Source organism: Spermophilus citellus (genome assembly GCF_964194105.1).
Source record: "Spermophilus citellus genome assembly, chromosome: 9".
In the NCBI taxonomy this organism is placed as follows: Eukaryota; Metazoa; Chordata; class Mammalia; order Rodentia; family Sciuridae; genus Spermophilus; species Spermophilus citellus.
The window spans coordinates 52,521,466-52,544,744 of record NC_138191.1 but is presented as its reverse complement, the minus strand read 5'-3'; the positions used below and the strand labels follow the sequence as shown (position 1 = coordinate 52,544,744).

Here is a 23,279-nt window from a genome sequence, read left to right as displayed (position 1 = left end):
AGAAGAAAACTCTGTTATGGTTTGAATCTGAGTTGTTCCCTGACAGCACATGTGTTGGCTTGGTTCCCAAGGCAACAGTATTCAGAGGTGGGGCCTTTGGAAGGTGGTTGGCTCATGAGGGCTCTGACCTCATCAATGGATTTTTTTCCCTTAATGATTTCACAGCACAGTGGGTTTGGGGTTAGGGGTTTTGTTATAAAAACGAGTTCTCTCACTTTGTTTTGTAGTCATAATGAAGTAATTAGCTTTGCTCCACCATGTCCTCATGCCATGATATTCTGCCTCTCCATATTCCCTGTTGGGTGCAGAGCAGGCTGAACTGTGTTGTCTGCAGGGCAGGCTGAACAGATGTTGGCTGCAAGATAGCCCACACACTCAAAGCCCCTCTATCTGGTCCTTTATCACCTGTTTGTGTCAAGTCCCGCTCAAGGCTGAGCACTCAACCCCACTGGGGCCAACAAGGCAGCTTGCAGACCCAGAGGCCCCATTAGATTTGGGCTATAAAAACTCCCTCCTGCCAGGCCCCTCTCTTTCTTGCTCTCTCTCTCTTGCTCTCTCTCTCTTGCTCTTTATCTTTCTTGCGCGCGCTCTCCATCTCTCTCTTGCTCTTGCTCTCTCCCTGTTCATCTCTTCTCTTCTTTCTTTCTCTCTCTTTCCTTCCTTCTTTTCTCTTTGTTGCACTGCTGCAATAAAGATCTTTTGGTTGCTCCGAGTGTTGTGGTCACTTTCCTTTCATTCCCAGAAACAATAAAGCCTGTTTATCATAGACCGAAGTCCCTGTAACCATGAGCCAAAAGTTAATCACTCCTCCTTAAATTGATTTTCTCAGGCATTTTGTCACAGCTTCAGGGCTTGCTGGTTAATTTAGGGTCAGTTACATGAACCAATAAAATCAAGTCAACACTACTAAGTTCTAGAATAGTTCTAGAATAGGCTAAGAAATACTGGAATATGGAAGAGCTTGTAGAAAGAGTGGTAGGTATTAAAAAATGGAGGTATATACAAAGAGATGCATCCAGGAGGCAATAAAAATACAACTTTAGATCTAAAAAGACCTTTCTGCATGATGCAAATATACTATCTGTGTTCATAATCACTGTGACCAAGAAACAATTCAGATTAAAATAAGCCCATGATACTATAGGTTTCTTTTTTTTTTATTGGTTGTTCACAACATTACAAAGCTCTTGACATATCATATTTCATACATTAGATTGAAGTGGGTTATGAACCCCCAATTTTACCCCAAATGCAGATTGCAAAATCACGTCGGTTACACATCCAAAATTTTACATAATGCCCTATTAGTAGGTTTCTATAGATTTAATGTGTAGAGGGGAATAGTTGGAGTAGATATTGAAGGTACGCTATTCTATTATTCTAATACTACTTTTTCTATTGAATAATACATATTGGAATGGTGAAATTCCAGAGTTTTCTTACCTCTACAAAGATGAAGCAGGGGAAAATGGTGTTGCTCCTACACTCTTGGCTCTGGGGATTTGGAAGCATGTTTTCCTGTTGGCATAGGAAAAAAAGAATACAATGATTGTGAAATCCAGCTTGTATGTAGCCACATGCTCCATGGAGGCTCAATACATTCTCATTACAAATCTAACCTTGTCTTTACCAGGAACTAACATTCCTACATTCTGAGTTACCCTTTGGAATGTCAGAATATCTGTATCTTCCACTTGTATTGCATCTAGCATCCACAGAGATGCTTCCTCTTTAAATGCTGCCTCTGACTTGAGAAATTATCAAACGTTTCCACTTCATCCTAGTGCAGGCACGAATACCTAATATTTGACTGAACCTGTTGGAGAGACAGGAATTATGATTGGGAAGGTTGTGTTAGATTTCCCTGGGCACCATGGCTACACCATCGCCTGCAGCTCCGTGCCTGCTTTTTCTACAATACTTCCACAATATTAAACATTTCCTTAGATGGCCTCTTATCAGTAAACTTGTCAATAATCCCTCCAAATGTACTCCTCTCCCTAAGAATATGTTGGAGAAGGAAGATTCTTTTTTAATTCCGAGTTCTGCAGAAGCTTAAATTCCAAAGAGGTTGAAAATTATTGTTACTATACTATTTGGAAATTTTAGAGTGAAATTTTCTTAATAAGAAAACCACTTTATTAGATAGATATACATGCATGGGTTAAGACAGTGAAATAATCTCATCAAAATTATCAATTAACATTTTGAGATTGATCCTCATTAAAGAAAAAAAAAACATAATACTTAAATCTATTTCAGATAGCCAAGTAGGCAAAAAAACAGAAGAACTTCGTCTAAATCAGATGTTATACTGAATTACCAGCAGAGAATGGTGTTTAAAAATAAATTTGTACCTACCACTCATTAAAGCAGAAAAAAATATGAAACGTCAAAATGGAAAAACAATTTAAATTCCTTCATAGATGAAAGTGAAGTGATGAAAAGTATAATTTTTTCCCTATAATGCTGTATCATGACCAGGCCCCAAAGTTGTGTTGTATATTCTAAGTTCAATTACTGTAAGCATTTGAGATCAGCCTGCCTACTGAGAGGAGCAAACCACAGCTCTGCCCCCATAGTTCAGTAACTTTCAGTAGAATGTTTCACTTGAGAGGAAATCTGAAATTGTTCATGAAAATTGTGTTGCTATCATGGGTTAGATCTTTATTGCTCTTTAGGGACGGTATATGTTCTGCAATGAACAGGACAGCTCTACACACTGAAGAATTGTTCTTGCTTCCTGTTCCATTTTCTAATGTCCCACTGGCTTATACTCACCTTAAACATATGAATAATAGTTCACTTATGATAAAAAGGAAAGATAATAAGGAAAGAATAATAATTCAGTTATGATAATAAGGAAAGAACCCCAGTAATTTAAGAGAAGGTTTTTGTGGTCATGAAACTTAAATGGAATAAAGACAATGTTTCACAATTATAAACATTGTGTTTACATGGAACATTATGTTCCCCGAATATAATATGCCCACCCACACTTAGTTAAAAAGGTTTTCATTGCATATGCAGCAACTGCAGTTACTGCAAAAGCAAATTGGTAAGATTAAGGAACACCTTAAATCTTTATTTTAAATCTTTATTTTTAGCACTTAGCATTGTGCTAAATATAAATATTTAAATCTTTCAAATGATTTAGAACCAAATAAAACGTTGTTATTGCAGACTCATGGCATGCCTGAGCTTTTGAATTTCATGAATGACATTCATTGTAAAACATTTAATATTTCTACACACACACACACACACAAACACACAAACACACACAGACATATTCTTCAATTTTAGCATAATGGTTAAAAAATCTATGTAATGAAATTATATGTTCAAATTGTTTATTTGTTTTGGGGGTATACATAGTTTTAATTTTCCTCCTTCATCAGAGTCTTGGAAAGAAATGGTAATGCTGAAGGGATGGGGTAATGGAAAGCAGAGTGCAGTCTCATTGTTTGAAAGAGGGTGGACAGAGCTGACCCAAGAGAATATCTGGTCTTTGAGATTTTGTGCAGGGGAGATGTGAAAGAGGTAGAGGGTTTTCTAAACTTCTTTGTGAAGAACTTTCATATAAGTCCTGGGAGAAAACCAGACTTGACTGTGAATTAGTTCTGCCATAAAAAAATTACTTCTAATTGATGGTGATGAAAAACAAATGAAATGAGATCTCCCAAAATGTAAGGTAAGCATATGGGGAGAGAACCTGATAACCAGAACTCCTTGCTTCAGCTGTGCAGGATGTGACCCTTAGCACCTGCTACACTGCAGTAGGATCAACCAGTGTTCCCCGGGGCAGTCCCTGCCACACTAGCCTCCCTCCTTTCTAAATATAAAATATATGAGATTTAAAAATGTATAATGAGAGAGTGGGAAAAATAAAATGTAATCTGTACTAAACTGGAGGGACACTAATGAGTAATATGATGATAGTATATTGCAAACATCATTTCAAATAGTTTTAGGTTTTGGTAGAGAGGAACATAGTTCTCCTTTTGAAATGAAGACATTACTTTTACTGCTTTTGGTTCTCTCCCTGGGAGAGCTAACGCAATGGTAGTAAAGAGTTTTAGATGAGTTTTGTATACTAATTTGTCATACTGCTTATAGAACTAGTGGATTTGGCTTTTGTAAATAATTCTGTACAGGTTACAACTTGAGACTAACAATTGAAAACTAAATGGAATGGTAGCATAGTAGCAGTGAATGAGTTAACTATAAATGAAAGGTCTGTATACAATGATTTAGAATCAAAAAATATGTTTGCTCTTTTACATAGGCAAAGATAAATCCTCAGCTATATCTGGTTTTCTTGAAGAACTTTTGAGAAATGTCTTCTGCCTATATATTTAATGTATTCTATCATATGTACCTATGGCTAAAGTCTAAATGACCTTGTCCTTGAATTTCAATTGCTATTGAATCTGAGTGTTTTTTTTTTATTTATTTAAAATTTTTTATTTGTTCTTTTTAGTGAGAGTAGAATGTATTTGACATCTAAAATATATATGAAGTATAACTTCCCATTTTTCATAGTTATACATGATGCAGAGTTATAGTGGTCAGGTATGCATATATGAACATAGGAAAGTTATGGCCAATTCATTCTACAGTCTTTCCTATTCCAATTCCCCCTCCTTTCTCTTCATGCCCTTTTGTCTAATGCAATGAACTCCTATTCTTCCATGCCCTCCCACCTTATTGTGTGTTAGCATCCACATATCAGAGAGAACATTCAGCCTTCATTCTTTTGAATTGGCTTATTTCACTTCATTTTCATACATTTATTGACAAATGCTATAATTTCATTCTTATTTATGGCTGAGTAATATTATATTGTGTATATTTTCTTTAACAATTAATCTGTTGAAGGGCACCTAGTTTGGTTCCATAGCTTAGCTATGTGAATTGAGTGGCTATAAACATTGATGTGGCCACATCACTATAGTATGCTGATGTTACATCTTTTGGGTATATGCCAAGGAGTGGGATAAATGGGTCAAATGGTGGTTCCATTTCAAATTTTCTGAGGAATCTCCAAACTCTTCCCACAGTGGTTGCACCAATTTGCAGTTCCACCAGTGTACCTTTTTTCTCACATCCTCACCAACATTTATTGTTATTTGCATTCTTGATAATTGCCATTCTGACTGAAGTGAGATGAAATCTCAGTGTAGTTTTTTAATTTGCATTTCTCTAATTGCTAGAGATGCTAAACATTTTTTGATATATTTGTTGAATATTCATATTTCTTCTTCTTCTTGAAGTATCTGCTCAGTTCCTTTGCCCATTTATTAATTGGGTTATTTGGGTTTTGGGGGTGTTAAGTTTTTTGAGTTCTTTATATATCTTGAAGATTAGTGTTCTATCTGTGGTTCAGGGAGCAAAGATTTTCTCCCATTCTGTAGGTTCAGTAGTGTATTAATTAGTCTCCATGTATTACAGTAGCTTCTATTTTTTATCTTATTTTATTTTAATTCATTTCTAATTTAATTCCATTAGGATCTGATAGAATGCAAGGTAATATCTCCATTTTTTGTGATTGCTAATAGTAGATTTGTGGCCTGAGTTATGGTCTATTTTAGAAACAGATCCATGTGCTATTGAGAAGAGAGTCTATTCAGTCATTGATGGATAAAATATTCTGTATATATCTATTAAGCCTAAATTATTAATTGCATTTTTTAGTTCTATAGCTTCTTTATTTAGTTTTGTTTTTCATTTTTTTTTTTTTTGAGGATGTCTCCAATGGTGAGAGAGGTGTGTTAAAGTCATCCATTATTATTGTGTTTTGGTCTATTTGATTCTTGAAATTGAGAAGTTTTTTTTTTTAAATGTACATAGATGCTCCATTGTTTAGGGCATAAATATTTATGATTGTTATGTCTTGTTGATATATGATTCCTTTAAGCAGTATAAAATGTCCTTCTCTCTCCATTCTGATTAACTTTGGCTTGATGTCTACTTTATCTGCTATGAGGATAGAAAACCCTGCTTGTTTACAAGACCCGTGTGAATGATGTTTTTTCCCATCCTTTTACTTTCAGTTTGTGAATGTCTTGGTCTATGAGGTGAGTCTCTTGGAGACACCATATTTAGTTGGATCTCATGTTTTAATCCAATCTGCCAGTCTTTTGGTTGATGAGATTAGGACATTTATATTCAATATTATTATTGAGATATGATTTTATTCCCTGTCATTATTATTTCTTTTGGGTTTTTAATTTGAATTAGTTTCTCCTTTCATTGAATATTTATCTAGGTTAGTTCCACCCTTTGCTGGTTTCCACTTATGTCTTTAATTTCCTCTTCATGGAATATTTTGTTGACTGTGTATTGCAATTCAGGCTTTCTAGTTGTGAATTCTTTTACCTTTTATTTATCAAGGAAGATTTTTATTTCATCATCAAATCTGAAGCTTAGTTTTGCTGGGTACAATATTCTTGGATTGCATCTATTTTCTTTCAGAGCTTGGTATATTTTATTCCAAGATGAGAAATCAATGAATATTTTCTACAAATCTAATTTATCACTGAGAAATAAAATATAGAAAGAACCTTTTAAAATTAAAAGTAATAGGGCTGGGGTGGTGGCTCAGTGGCAGAGTGCTTGCCTTGCACATGTGAGGCGCTGGGTTTGATCCTCAGCACCACATAAAAATAAATAGATAAAGTAAAGATATTGTGTCATTATATAAATAAAATTTTTTTAAAGAATTAAAAGTAACATTAAAAATCATTTGCTATCAGCATCAATAAGACTATTAATGTTCTATTTTCATAAACTCTAGAAGTTTGCAAAAAGGTTTACAATTTCAATGGTGAATAGGGACAGAAAAGAGTGATGGAGAATGTGATGATTATAAGGGAGGAGGAGAAAAGAAATAAATAAAAACTTAAAGGAAGAGTGAAAAAGATAAGAGAGATTGGCTGTCCATAGAAGAAAAGAGAGAAAGAGAATCAAGGGAAACAAATAAGTGAGGAAAAAAATTTATATATATATATAATAAAAAATTTTAAAATAATAAATAAAAATAATAAAATACAAAATATACTAATTAAGTACCCTAATCCTCAAAAATCTGATCCATGAAAAATAACTGGTTTTAAAAATAATAGAAATGAGGAAAAAAGATGAATATGTATAAATGTCCATGAACAATTAATTCACGATTAAACAGAAAAATATAAGATCTTGATGAAAAGTAAAATAATAGTTTCCACAGGAGTTCAAAATATTCTCAGCTTCCCTTTTCAGCAGTGTCGGTTGAAGTATGATGCTTGCTTCACCCTCAGGGTGGAGTTACTGAAGTGAGATATTTAATCCCATAGACAGAACTCCTGGAGGTGGGGTTTAGGCTCAGGTAGACTCCAGGCTCTTTGCTGAATGCCAATTGGTCTGGAGATTTTAAATCAAACACTTCAGGGCCCAGCAATTTCTGGTCCATGCTAGAAGACTGTACCCAAGGGATCTCTGGTGTTTCCCTGGTGTGATGGAGGAGCCAAATTTTTAGTCCACTATGTCACCTATGGACTGCATGTTTTCTGGTCATTGGGTTCAGTCTCCAAACTCAATCTCTCCTGACCCACCCTTTTGAATTCCTGATCAGGCTCATCTCTCCCTACCAGTCCTGCATGCAGCTGGATTGGAGCAGGAGGTCGAAAGCTGGGTAGGTTTCCACCACCAGTTGTCCCCTGTGTAAATTTTTCTCTACATTTGATTTTCTCCTAGGTCACTTAGGCACCTTCTATGTCATGCAGTGTAGGCTTGCCAGACCTATATTTCAGGCCAGACTTGGGTTTGCCAGGAATTATTTCCCTCAACTGCCAGCCCTGTGCCATGGCTGCAACTGTCCTCCACAAGCAACTGGAGAGACGGGGCTTCTTTCCTGCACACGGATATTGTGCAGTGTGCCTTTCAGTTTAGTTGGGCAGTGTCTTTGATCTCTAGACTCTCCATAGCCATACATGCTTCAGGCCTCCTACAGATGCAGGTTCCTAAAATTCCCTTATTGCTCCATCATGCTTGTGGAGACTGCTCTGACTAGTGTCTCTGGCTGTAGCAGTGGCTATAGCACTGGGATTTCTTACTTATTTAATTATGTCCCACCTCTTAACTCCCTGATCTGTTTGAATGTCCAGTATTAAATTCCAGTAAAGTCCTCCCTACCTTTTTTTTCACCCACCTTGCTGAGAAGCTGCCTACCTGCTTTCTTGGTTTCATGCCATGGAGCCTCCAGGAAAGCAACCTTCTTTATTCTGCTTTCTTGAAAAAACCTTGAGTGTTTCTTAACAGTACATATGTTTGTCAATTTTAGACATGTTCACAAATTCTTTGAGGCTCCTCCTTTCAATAAGGGAAGGTTGCTTCCCCTTGTCTTAAGCATATGGTGGTCTTGATGACTCACTTCTGATGACAGGAAAATAGAAGAAGAGATGGTGACCTTGGAAGCTAGGTCATAAAAAGTGCTGTGGCTCCACTTGTTCCTGGGTTGCTGGATCTGGAATAAGTTGTCTCCCACACTGTGAGGAGAGACTCTTGTGGCCAGGACGTTTGGCATCCTGCCAAAAGCCAGTGAGGAACCTAGGCCTCCTGCATATAGTCATTTGATTAAAGAGTCTTGGAAACAAATCCTTCATCCACAGCCAAACCTTCAGATAACTGCAGTTCCTGCCAATTCCTGATAGCAACAACAAGACAGATTTTGAGCCAGAACCTCCCAACTAAATCATTCCCATATTCCTAGTCCACAAAATTTTAAGACTGTATTGTTTTAAGCCATCAAATTTGGGGGTAATTTTTTTTTTGTACTGAATATTGAATCCAGAGGGACTTTACCACTGAGCTACATCTCCAGGCCTTTTCAATTTTTATCTTAAAATAGAGTCTCACTAAGATGCCTAGGGCCTGGCTAAGTTTCTGAGGCTGGTGTCCAACTTTAAATCCTCCTGTCTCAGCCACCCAAGTCATTGGGATTACAGGAGTGCACCACTGCCCCCAGCTCAAAGTAATTTTTTTACACAGAAACATACTACAATAATTATCAACTGTGATTCATTGGCATATTAGATAATGAAAGTAGTGATGAATATTTTTTTGTGAAGAAATAAATATCCACCCCAGTAAGAATATATAACAGTAAAATTTAATGGAATAAAATCATAGAGAAGACAATTTTAGAAGTGGTTATTCAGTTTTATTTATTTATTTTTCTCATAATCCACTCTAGAGTTCACCCATCGGTGTAGACATTGTCATGTCTCTTCTGACCCTTCTAGTATGGTTTCAGATTTGTGCCATGAATGCCAAACTGGTCCACAAAAATCAACTTAGGTGTTAGTATCTCAGATACATTTCAGATTCAATCATTATATAATTATGCAGATTTGGGGGCTAACTGAAATCTGGTAAAAAGGTTTTTTATGAGAAAATGTTATTAGATGGGGTGGTTTTAAGAACTGTAATTAGCCGTATAATTTTGAAAAAATTTCTATATGCTATAAAATAGATTGAAAAGACGAACAAATTACTCAAACTATTCAAATACAAAGTATTTTGGAAGTGTCCCCTCACCTCTCAGGGGAAATTAATTTTTTTTCACATGTAAACTAATACCCAGAAAAATATACTTAATTCGCCTATGGCATAACTGTGACAAATTCAAATTCTAGAGTCATTTTCCCTTATAAGTACAAATGGAATGCTAATTAATGTTACTATTAGTCTCAGAAAAACACAATTAGGAAGGTAAATCTGCTGCTTTTTTAATCCTTCAAATCAAATAATGCATCCCATTAGAAATGACTCAGGGAAGATTAGAGATTTGGCTTAATTTCACTACAGCAATTCATCATTAATGCAAAATAATTGAGAAGAGACTGGACATTATTACAATTTTGTAATATTATTGTGTTCTAAAAGTATACATAGAAAAAAGTCACATAATATTTTCAAGAAAAAGTTAATATAATTGTGTGCACCAAAGCTATTCTCTAATTGCCAAAGACCCCTATCATATTCTACATTTTATTAGCAATTATGTATTGTTTTAATACCCTATTCTGTATTAATTGATTTTCATTAAGTTTTCCTTTGTGCCTCAAGTACTGCATAAATATGAAGAAACCTTCTTCAAGAAAATAACTGCATTGACTATTGATTGCAGCTTCTGTTGAAGAATCTCACAAAAAGATGAAAATCTTCAATAACTCCAATAACCTTGTGTGCTCTAGGGTACTGCCTAATGGGTTATGTCTAATTTCAGAGAATATTTGGCTACATAATCCTTTTACCAGCTTCCAACAATTTAGGCATTTATGGGCAGGATAGTGTACTCACCAAATTTATATGTTGAGGCTCTAAACTCCACTCTCTCAATTTGGGACTGTATTTGGAAACAATGTCTTGTATATGCTGCATTGGTTTTCTTAAAGAGAGAGGAGTTACATATATAAAATGGTTTATTTTCATCAAGCTCTTCATCTTGATTTTTAAATCACAAGGTTTCTAAAGTTTTTAAATATGAGTGTCAGCTTTCTAGAAGGTGAGAGAGTAACATAAAATGCTACTGGTTTCATGGTGAGTTCTAAAATATGCCAAAGTGTTTAAACTTGACCATCTCAAGAAATGACAATTCTGTTGCTAATGCATCAATTTAAAGCTCTTGTATTAGATTATTGAAATCATAGCAGCTTAAACAACAACAACAAAAAGAATTATATTTTTTCTTTAAGTAATAGTCTGGAGCTGATAAGGCAGCAACTCTGGGCTGAAGATCAGCCTCCTCTGTCATGTTACTCTTCCATCCCAGGCCAGTAGGTTTATTTTTTATCATGTCTGCATTTGGGGGACAGGAAGAAAGATAGGGTTGGACAGGGTTAGACATAGTTTTTAAGAAAATGTGCACATCACCTCCAGATGGCCAGGATATAATCAGAAGTCCAGAACTGGTAACATGGAAGGTTGAGAAATTTGCCTCTCTAAAACTTCTGTTTAGAGATGGAAGAAGCTGGGAATGAATGCTATCTGCCACCTAACAGAATACGTGAATTTTTTTTTTCTTTCACAAATCTTAATTTCAGACCTGGGAATTCAACAAACACCATTTTGAAAACTCAAACCATGTCTTTAGGCTTTGTGTGAAACTGAATAGCCTACTCTGAAAAGTGGAACAGTGTGGCTGATACCAGCAGGGTACAGACATTGGGTGCTTTCCAGTGAATCAGAAAGTCTTGCTGCAATTTTAGAGCTGTGGTCACAAAAGTGCTGCTGTAGCATTTTTTTTTTCCTCAATAGAAGAGAAATTGTGAGGTATACTTAGACTACATCACTTTGTAGAGGGGAATAAAAAGGCACCGAAAGGCTGTTCCTTGTCCTTTGAACTTTGTTCTGGTGTAAATTAGACTCGTCCTATACCCTCTGTCAGTTTGTTCATATGGCAGTCTAAATATACAATTATGAAAATAGTCCTAATTTCTATTTTATCAGTTGAAAGAACATTTTTTTCTGAATGTAAAAGCATGTATTATTTTTTATAAATGCACATAAAGAAGAAAATAAAAATACTGCATAGCTTTATCATCCAAAGGTAAATCCTGTTATTATTTTAGTATATATTGTTCCAGGCTTCATCAAAGCCTATAGATTATAAATTAGTAAATTATTTGTAGAATCTCTTAAGTATATGTCATTTGGCAACTACGACATTATTTAGGGTTCTAAGGGAAACTCTATGCATGGCCTTCTTAGTCTTCTTTTAGTGTTCTGTCACAATTTTATCTTAATTATTACATGATTATATACCACCTGAGTTTGAGGATGCTTAAGACTTTGATGACTTTGCTTATGTATTTGTGGTGAGTTCAATACATAAATTAGAATCTGTGTAAAGATTTGCTTTCCCCAAAGGTTCTAATTTACAGTAGCTAAGAAAGGGTCTTTTGGTACAGCAACTCTGAGTCTTACTCTGTTGGGTTTGAGTGCCAGGCTGTTCACCTGCTGGCTCACACACAATCCTTTTATTATCTGTATAGCAATAGTTCCCCTGGCTTACTCAACAGTCCCTCAATAATCCCTCTGGCAAGGAATTTTGTTCTATGCTTTTTGGCAGGAAAGGCAGATCTTTATTAGCAACTTCATTGAAAAAATCTCCATGCAGTTGGAAACTTAGTGAAGATGTTACTGAGAAATTTTATGCACATTCTTGTGTAAGTATCATTTTGCTAATATTGTAAAACTTCTTCAGTGAGGCCTGTCTCATTTTCTTTTTTCATTCAGTGTTGCCGTTGAAAACACATTGTCATTGTATTTCTCAGTTCTCTGTAGATAGTCAACTTTATTCTAAAATGCTTCCATAACTTTTGGGATATTCTCTTTATTCCTGTTTTTTTTTTTTAAAAAAAACCACTTAGGATTATGTACCTAAGTGTGGGCCTTTTAAAAATATATTTCTTGTTACTTTTATTCTTGAGACTTGTGTTTTTCCTTATCTTTTGTAAATTCTTGCATTATTTCTTGGACGAATGTCTATCCTATATTATTGCTGTTTTTTTTTTCCTGAAAAATTTTTTTTAATGTGAGTTTGGGTCAGAATTTTTATCTTGTAGAAACATTTTGTATTGTAAGTTTCTTAAGCAACATTAATTGTCATCACCAAATATAAAGTAATTGTTTGCTACAACTATATGATCTTATGGCTAAAATTGGCTAAGAGTCAATCTTCAGTACATTAAAATAAGTCAGGATTTCATAAATTATTGCTTAAGTAAATATAAGTAGGCCTAAATAACTTTTAAAAGGCCAGAAAACTTGAAATATGAACAATTAAAAATCACAGTTGAGGTCATAAGCAGCAGAATTGAAGCTATAGAAAGCCAACTCAATGACTGAGGAAAAAAACTTGACATGCTTTCTTAGAACAGAAAAGTAAAAAAAAATCAGAGATAAAATATATACATAGAGCACTACAATATTTATTGAAAGTTTTTTTCAAGGAAGAAATGAATTAAAGTTCAGGACACAAATCTCTCTTTTTAGATGAAATTTTCCCTACAAGTTGGTATAAAATACAGCCAACTCTGCTACTTCTTGAATGAAAACACAGTCATTACTCTGTCTTTTTGGCTTTCCTCTAGTGCCTAGCTACAGAGTAGACTCCAAGCATGAGATTGAGGTGAGAGAGCCCATGGGGCATTGCTTGGCATAGGAAGACCTGAAAGGGGAAAGCTAGAACAGCTCACCAGAGAGAGGAGACCAGCACTGCTTTCTTTTCTCATTGGCATGTGTATTCTAGACTCCTTCTTCTTTGCTATTGAAGAGGTAAGATGCAAGACCAGGGGAGAGGAAACCAGATCATTGGCTTATCAGAGGTCTACACTACACTAGGCAAAAGATTTCTTCATGTGATGGTTAGTAACTCCTCAGAGAACTAGAATGACATAGGAGTAAGAGACTAAATTTAAGTAGTAGTAGAGAAATTTAAGTGTTTCTTTGCCAATAGTGTTCCCTATGGATGGCCCACCTCTTCGTGAAACTTGTAAGAGTGTAGGTGGGGGCTGAAGCCTATGTGTGCTTGTTCAGGATCTTGGGCTCCTTTGAGGACTCTTTTCTCATGCATTATCTATTGCTTCCTTTTTAAGTGCTAGTTAAATAGTGAGTGAATAGAGAAGACCACCTTGGGTTGACATTTAATTGGTAAATTTTCACTAGAGAGGCTGAGACTTCTTCCTGTCTATTCTCTGGAAATATGGAAATCTTTTCAGAAATTGCTCACCAGGATGAGCACAAGGAGTTTGGCACTTTTACATTTGTGAATATTTCACATTTCTTCTGTAGTGATTCTTTTTTATTCATTGGGAAGTCAATTCCACCATCTCCTCCCTCCGGATCTCTAACACCACAGTCACCATCAAGAATCCACCAAAGGCCTTAAACAGGGACATAAAACAGAGGGTGTCTCAGATATCACTCACAAATTACAAGATTGGTTCTTCTGCCTGACTAAATTCCGGAGACCGGGGTTTCTCAAATGTTCAAACCAGAACAAATTGGAGAACACAATAAAGATGTGTATAAGAGAGACAAGAGAAAAGCCACATGGATCCTGAGAGATCAATGCAACTATGATGCTCTATTTGGCCCCAAATGGAGTCTTAAAAGGGTATTGAATAAGAAAAAGAATCTGAATTGAGTGGAAGAAGAAAAAATTCTAAGGTTAGCTTCTGCTTCGGCTTGGTACTTTATTCCTCAAAAGGCTAGTAGGTAGAACACAAATCTTGTTATTATACTATTTTACAGGTGAAAGAAGTGAGTCTTAGGGTTACTTGCCCAACGTCAAACAGCTGGATATTGATCTGGTATTATAAATACCTAAGTCCATGTACTTGCTACTGTGCCATCAGTTCTCACAACTAAAATACAGTGTGGTAAGTGCGAGGATATAGGTAAGCCCAAGGATCTATGATTTCAAACAGACGATCAAGGGTAGGTCTTGAAATAGCTAACCAAGTCAGTGACATAAACTGAACACTCAGACTCTATTTGTGTTTCCTAGAGTAGTGACTGACACAAATAGAAGAGCATGAAATAAGTACAATTTAAAATAAAAAAAATATATGGAGCTGTATTCAGTAAAGCAAGCCATACAATCAAGAGACTCCTGTTTTTGGAGCGCTACCTAGATATAGACTGCTGATGGCATCTTTCTTTCCACAGAGTACAGGAAGAGAGGAAGGAGAGAAGGGCTGAGATGGCTGCGGCACAGGATGACACAGCACAACTGTCATTCATGAAATCAGGACAAGAGCACGACTGCCTGTAGGAAGCGTGAAGTATTGGTCCCGAACACACACTTCATGGTTTGTTTGAGTCTTTTTTTTTTTTTTAATTAAATGTTCCCAGATTGAGCAGGAAGTATTAGAGGATCCCGACAGGAGCCCAGCTGCTGCCTCCAGGGAGAGATGAAAAAGTGTTGTCAGCTGCTGGGAAACCTCATGCACTAGCTGATAGGTCAAGATCACAAGTGAACAAGTCCACCTCTGCCCCCACTCCCACCGGATGTCGTTTCATTGAGGTCTTAGCTTGTTACTGACCCAAATAAATGTACAAGAGACTCTTTTCTTCCTTTTCGCCTTTGTGTTTTATTCCCTGTCTTGCTTTAGTGTCTTATTAATCAGGTTTTCACAATGAAAGTGGATGATATGAAAATTCGACATACCCCAACATGTAATTATTCCATTTAACAATTCTCTTTATATATAAAGGCTTGTTTCATCTTCCTATTGGGGTCACCCATCTGGTTTCCCTGGTGAGAGTGAAACAGTTTTAACAAGTAGATTCCTTTTGGTCTAAGTAGATGCAAACCATGAAGAGAAAGCTCCTGCAGGGTTTCGTGCCCGCAGGAGCACTGAATGAATCCCAACCCTGACCCATAGTTCTCTAATAGATAGCAAAGTGTTCATAAATTCACTCCTCCCTTGAAGTACCTACACTGCAATCATTGTCCTCTATCCTTGATTACAGAAGGCCTTCTTCCTGTTTTAATTTGTTAACCATTGTGCTCATTTGGTCCCTAGGTTTTTCTTTTGTCAGATTTGGTGCTGTTTCCACAATTTCCATGTCATCTCTTATGCTTCTTGTTTAAAATAAACATGTTCGCTTCTATAGAATATACTAGTTGCACTGATATGGTTTTAAAAAACACACTTATAGGTAATTAAAAGATTTCTGATTTAGAAATCTCTTTTAAGAACCATAACTATCATAAGCACAAGTCCTAAGAAAGCATTCTATAAACATGGGTTGAAAGAAAGAAATGAAGCAGAAAAAAAATCCATTTTTCTTTATATTTTTTTTGTTAATCTATGATCTGTGTTTTCAAAACTTAACCCCTTGCAAATTCTATTCAAACAAAACCCACACAGCTGTTTATTTCTCTACATGACATCCCACCCTATCCAACTTAATGGAGAAAGGACATTAATATTTATCAGGCACCTACCAATGTCAGGCACCAAGCCAAGTAATTTTCACATGCTATATTTAAATCCACATAAAATTTCTTCTTTTAGAGATGACAAAATAGTGACTCAGAACGGTTAAAGTAAGATTTCCTTCTTCAGTTTTGTAGAAAATCACAAGACAGTATTGCTTCCAACTAAAAAGATGGATGGAATACAAAAATTATAGTTTTTTACATTCATCAGAGAGGTGAAGTGTACAAAAATATTAAAGGAACTAAATTTCAGAGCTCTCTCGCTAGGAGAGAAAGCGTCTTCTGCTACATCCCTAGAAAGTGGGAGAAGACACACAAGTGTCACACCGATGGTGAGATTTCTAGGGTCAGGGGAAACCACCAAACTTTTAAGGGTCACAGGGGCTGGCATGACAGATTACAGCCTCGAGGAGCTCCAGAAGCGGAGTGCATGTCCACCTGCCAAGTTTTTCCTAGATTAAAAGAAAAAAGAGAGAGATTTATGGAATGATAAAAGCCAGGAGTAACACTAGAATGCAGAGGAAGCCGTCTGGTGATGTGAATCATGGCACTATAAGCACTGAGACGTTAAGATTTTTTATTGGTACTTAAATCAACCAAGTACTGCTTGAAGAAAAGTCTTAATCAGGTCCTCAAATTATTTGAAATCATTGGTGCCCTGAAATCTACCCAAACGGTAACCCTCCCCAAATCAGGTTTAAGTACAGATTTTAGGAAAGATGCCCTTAATGGAGGTAAATATCATTTACTTCCGTCTGTGCTATTCTTTGATACCAATATCTAGAATATAGAAATATAAGACAAGCAAAAGAGGCATAAAAATGTGACCCATGGTCAAAAGAAAGAATGATCAATAGAAGCAGATTCAAAGATATCCCAGAGGTTAATTAACAGACAAAAATATTCAAAATAAGGTGCCAGGGTTACTCTAGCACTGAGCTATACCCCAAGATATAGCTAACTTGCTGATGCTGGCCTCAAACATGTGATCCTCCTGCCTCAGTATTCCTAGTCACTAGGATTATAGTTGTGTATTACTGTACCTGGTGCTTAAAATAAATATTGTAAATCTGTTAAAGTTTTTAGTGGAAAAGCTAGACAATAAGCATCAATAGATAGAAACTGTTGTCTAAAAATAACAATATGACAGGATGTGGTTATTGACCACTGTTAAGTTTTAGATCAAAGGGTAATAAGAATAGTGCCTATTTCATACATTGTAGTACAGATCAAATAATGAGATAGTGTGTATAAATTGCTTTGAGCAGTGCTTGATACACAATGAATTCAAAATAAATATTAGCTAGTATTGGTACTAAGAAATCCTAACCATATTTTCCAAAGAGGTTTTACAATGCAATTTTCAAATTAATTTTTAGTAAATATACAACGATTTATTTTATATTAAGTATTACTGGCAAGATCTGTCTGCAACTTTTCTTACAAATGGAATATATGTCATCACATAGAGAATGCCAGAACATGTTACCCCCAAGTATCTTTTTTTTTTTTTTTGCCTAAAGATTATTTTGAAGCCTCTAAAATAGAGAAATTGTCCTTTGGTAGGAGAAATTCCTAGCTATAAAGGAAATCTCTATTTGTAAGGGTGTCTCTCTCTCTCTCTCTCTCTCTCTCTCTCTCTCTCTCTCTCTCTATCTATCTACCAGGAAGAAAAGTATAACTAAGTTACAGGAAACTTATGAATGGAAATGGCTGCAACTTTAATCTGTATAACAATCCTTGGTCTTGTTTTACAGTGTCTTTCTTGGCTACCTCCCTATAACTTGCCTTCTGGTAGATACCATCTACCTAAACAAAAGTGTATTTAAACCTGAATTCTAGCCTTTCCTTTGAGATTTACTCATTTTCCTTAATATCTCCCAGGATATAAAAATTACACATGCTAATAAATTTCTGTTTGTTTTCTTCTTGTTAATTTTATAGATATAGATATATCTACACACACACTAACTTACTGCTGAATCATGGCCACTCCACTATTTAGTAATGATATCTAGGTCTTTCCTATCCTATTCATGGAAAGCTGGGGATTTCTATGTTGTCAGAATAATTTTTCCTTCAAACTTATGTGTGGAGAGCAGGCAGTGCCCTGCTCAGAGTTATTCATGATGTATAGAACAGTAGTTTTTAGACTGTATCTAAATCTGTGTTCTCAATTTTAGAAAGTCATAGTTTGCCATGAGCTATTGTCTATCATGAGCTTCAGTGCTGAGGTAGAATGACTTTATACCTCTTTTGTACAAGTGAACAGTCGTCTTCTGCCTGCCATAACCATAAGACACAAAGAGATAAATTAATTGTGCCAATAAAAATGACCACCTATGAACTTATCAAATTAATCAGAAACACACTGATGCATGAACATATCAAACTCATATGAGAAAAACCAGTGTGACTTTATTGAATACACCATATCACCAAATGAAGCAACCCTCCTACTGGAGGCCTACAAAAGGAAGAGTACCCCGAGACTGGACACCGCAGCTCCGTGACCCCTTCACTTGGGCACTGCTCATGAGCCTTGCACAGGAATATCACCTCAGGGACAAACGTCCACATCTCTGTCCCGGGATCATGGTTTCTCCAGTCCCTGATAGTCACACAAGGCCCACTCCAAGCCAATACTCTTAAACTGCCATCCATGCAGAACTTGGCCTAGAATGGATTTCTGTTTGCTGAGAGCTCTGTGCCTGGAATTCTTAGGCTAATTGGTAACATTTGACCACCTACAGTGATCCTATGCATTCCTATTTGCTTTCTGTCTTTGTTCTCAGTTCCGCCTCCTGAACCCCTGTGGCTCCTTAACACTTTCTTAGCCTTTTTGAAACACAACACACACACACACACACACACACACACACACATTTGTGCAAAGTACGATGAGTGACTTGAGTGTTACAGATATTAGAAATTAAGATTGGAATAAAAGAACCTGTATTTGCCCAGCTTATGACTGTCAGGAGGCCATAAGTATTCAGTGTACTTCCACTGATGAAAGTGGTGTAGCTTGTGAATTTATCATTATTCAATAATTTTTGACTTTGTGGAAAGACACAAGTTTGTTTGGACTACGTTAATGACAGTATGCTTGCAAAAATGTGCTTTTCCAGATCATTTCCCTGCAATGTCATTCCCAAAATTCTTGACCAGTTTTCTGGGTCCTTCTTTATTAAAACAACTATAAGTATTCAATAAGGAAACATTTAAATGCAACAATGACATGATTTCTTTTGAAGTGACCATTGAGATGAAAATGAAACAGGATTATGGCTCATTTTACATGTTATTTTGTCTATTTGTCATGTTAATAAATTGCTGTTGACAGGATGAACCTGTTGGCTGCTGTTTCTGTTTCTAAAAGCCTATTTATATGCACTATATAAATGTTTTATGGGTAGATTTCCCATCATATTTTGACTTAGAGCAAAATAAAAATATTACTTTGCTGAAGGACATCTCCTGTGATCATAGTCTTTTGATGACTTTTAAAATGAGGAATTTAAATCTTCACATATCATCAAACAATATTATTTCTTTTCCAGAAATGTCTATTGATTTTTAATATAACACTTTTCCATGCAATCTTTTAATGTGAACATTTGCTAAGGTGTCACAATATCATTAAGAAATAATAATTTACTCAAAGAAAATTTATTGGCCAACTGCTACATGCCAAATCCTGGAAATTCAATAGTGAACAGGCCCGGCATGAGCCCTGACCTCATGAAGTTTGCTCACAAGCTAATGAGGAAAACACTCTTAAAAGATGAAGTTAAGCACATTATATTTTAATTTTCTTTTAGCACTGGGATTGACTAAACAATGCTAAGCACATAATCTAACACTATACCCCCAGGTAGGCACATTAAATTTTTAAAAGTTTAATTTGAGTTTTTAGTAATTCATGAGTTAGTCAACAGAAGATTACAAGCAGTTTTGCACTCCCCTGGGAGGGCAAAAGAAGAAACTTTTATGAAGTGTTTGCAAAATTAAGGGAAAACATATTTGCCTATTGGTCAAAGTGATAAGTCTCTAGTTAAAGGTTAGTTGGTGGTATCTGATTGGTATACTTGCTATTTTCTTTTTGTTTAACTTGAGCTTCAGATTATTTACATAGAAACTTGAAGTACTAGAACTTTCACAGTGTAAAGGCCTCCAATTAAAATATTTTAAAACAACATTATGTAATTAAGTATTTACAAAGAAACTGTGTTAAAATATTATGGCAAAATTGTAATAAATGAGTTGACCTTAAAGCAAGAGACAGAATTTTTTTTTACCAGCTGGTGGTCTGGATTTACTAGCTTGTGGGTCAAGGGGCAGGCTGCAAGTTTACACCCTTCCACTCCTTCCAAGGGTATGAGTACACCTTTTATACCATGAGTAAAGCATGTCAGTACATTAATTTAAGTAGCTGTTGCTATGATTCAAGACCACAAACAAACACCATGAAATCTAAAATCATAAGCAGAAGGGGAAGTGGGTCAAAACCATCCTCGTTGAGTCCAAGTTAAAGAATGGTTATTAATGTCTAGACAATTATTTTCTGACAAGGTACATTGTCCATGAAAAAATGGGAACCCAAAAGAGAACAATTTTACATTGTCTAAGCATTTCCATTTCGTGTTGCCAAACATGCTATGCTAAGTAACTGCTGATGGGCACAGAGATGGGTTGTTCCCATAGGAGAAGCATTTCTTACATGACATGGAGTCTCAGGGTAAAATGATGACGTTAAGCACATTATATTATCTATAGGCTGGCCCCTAACATTATAGAACTTCTTAAGCAAATACTACATGAGAAGACTAGGAGTCTTATGAGGACAGGACAACTTCCAATTATTGATCTTAGCTTTTTGTATCTTATTTCACATTCTCAACACTAGTAGGGATGTAAGTTTGACGTCATTGGTTAGCCATAGCTTGACAAAAACAGTCTCTGGATTTGACCAGTCTTCTAAGAATATAGCAAGATGCCATCTCGGTTTAATAGTCAGATTTTCCCTGCTTCATTTTAATCTGTCACTGTAGTTCCCCCCATCAATGTATTCACTAGCTGTATTGGTATAAGATTACCTTTGCTCTCTACTAGCATTGCTACAACTTCTTTTTCTTCAGAACATTCTTTCAGGGTAAGTTGAATCTGCGCTCCCAGGTCTACATCATGGACATTTGATTCAAGATAAACTACTTTCTTATTTTCCTTAAAAGCAGAGTTATTATTTTGCTTCAACAATTTATTTTTAAGGAGTAATTACACATAAAAGATATACTTCCAATTTTGATAAACATTGCAAAGCAAAAACAATTTACACTTACTGCCTTCATTCATTTATTAAACACATATTGCAAATCATGTTATGTCAGGAAATACACAAGGAAGTATGAATATCACAGTTCATCTATCATGAAGTTTAATTTTAAATGACTAGGAAGAGAGATGAATGCATTCACAAAAACAGTAGGGAACATGATAGAGACCTTTAGAGAGTAACATAGTATCACAGAGGAGAGACTTAAGGTTCTACCCGGCAGATAGTGATTAGGACACATCAGAGGAGTTGACATTCCATGGAGGTTCAGCAGAATAAGCAGAATATGGTAGATGGAGAAGGTAGGGGATGGGAGTCTAAGTAGAAGACACATTTTTAAAAACAAACTCATTGTATTGATGGAAGAACTATTATAATAAAATGCAGAGATGAAAAATAAATACTTCTTCCCCTTGGAAGTTCAAAGCATAGAAGTTTAAGAAAAGAGAACCAATAAGTAAGTGCCATAAATATTTAATTATTGTATTAGAACTCTATGCCAAATCCACAGTGTGATTTCAAAATTCCAGAAAATGAATATTTTTAATCTGAGAAAATTAACCTATTAATATTAATCAAATAAAAATGGGGGAAAGAGAAAAAAGGAAAGAATGAACTAGTTAGATATTTGAAATATAATTGTTAACACTTTTGCAATTTGAACAGTTTGGAATTGGTGCACGAATGGAAAACTAATAAAAGTAAATGCAGTAATTGAAGAAGTGGCACTTCAAATTAGTGAAAGGTTTTTTTTTTTTTTTTTTTGCTTGTTTGTTTTATGTTTTTAACAAAAGATGTTTAGAAAAAAAAGTAAATAAATTTGGAAGGTAATTTTGAGGGGTCAATAAGTCTTCTTCCCCCCATCCTTCTGCATTTTCCGGGCACTTCTATTCTCCCTTAATCTCCTTACAGTCATTAGTGGGTTTGATAGGAAGAAGAGGACTTATATCCACAAATTACTCTCTCCTTTCTCCTGCAGGTTGGCTAGTCTGTGGAGAGCATGTCTCTGGCAATGCATGCTGAGTGTCTCCAGCAGGTATCCATTGTCTGGTGTTCCCTGAGCCTAAAGGATAAGGCTTTCAGTAGTAGAAAACTTGTTTTAATCTGAAAGATAATTAGTCTTCTGATGCATGGACCAAAATCTTTGAAAGAACTACAGCCCTAGCTTTAAAGTGTCTTCAAATTTTGCTAATGCTTAACTAAGTGCAAATTCTGTGGGTGTTTTACTGTAGTAGGAGGCTCTGGTATATATCATGCCATATTTTACAGGTCTATCTGTGGCTATTAATGACAACAGCTTTTACCAACAGCTTTAAACCTTCAGGCAAGCAAACTAGGCAGAATTCTAATTTTGGAGTAGAATACAATGTTTGCCCACATGTGGATGGCTGCTTTTATATAGGAATGATTGCAGGAATATACCTTTAAACAGGTAGCAGGTAAGGCTCAAGACTTTGGCCGCTTGTCCCCAAGAACAAGCTAGCCTGGCCTAGCATTGCAGAAGATATTGACATGGTATTCAATTTCTTTTCAGACATCGGTAGGCAACAAAATATTTGCCACTTTTCATTGCAAGGCAGCTTGAGTCCCTGTGAACTAGTGAACTTCTGGTTTTAAATAGTCCTTGGTAGGCCTAGGGAGGAGTGTTAAAAAAATTGCTCCTAACCTCATTCTGCATTCATGGCCCGGTAGAAGAACCCATCTTGGATTAATGTGGCTGGTCCAGAGCCCCCTGAGGGCTGTCTTAGCACGTGGTCTCCATTGATCTGGCTTAGCTAATTATACAAGCTTTGACCTTGAATTTAGATTTCTTGAGTTCAATGTGTTTAGAGTCTAGCAGGCACATGGCAGAGTTGTTAGTCCTCCTCAGGACTTTGGGGACACAGCTTCAGAAGCATCCACAGCAGCTACAATTTAAGAATCTGATTAAGCTACATCTTAAGA

At 35.9% G+C, this 23,279-nt stretch overlaps 1 protein-coding gene across 3 annotated transcripts in view; it reads right to left on the bottom strand.

Annotated features, from left to right (window-relative positions):
* Positions 1-23,279, bottom strand: part of PLPPR5 (phospholipid phosphatase related 5) — a 288,814-nt gene that overhangs the window by 200,750 nt on the left and 64,785 nt on the right. For all 3 annotated transcript variants that reach the window (XM_081308331.1, XM_081308333.1, XM_081308335.1), the window contains exon 2: positions 1,444-1,518. In XM_081308331.1, coding sequence (XP_081164457.1) covers positions 1,444-1,512 — 69 coding nt within the window. In that variant the 5' untranslated portion in view covers positions 1,513-1,518. The remainder of the gene's footprint in view (positions 1-1,443; positions 1,519-23,279) is intronic.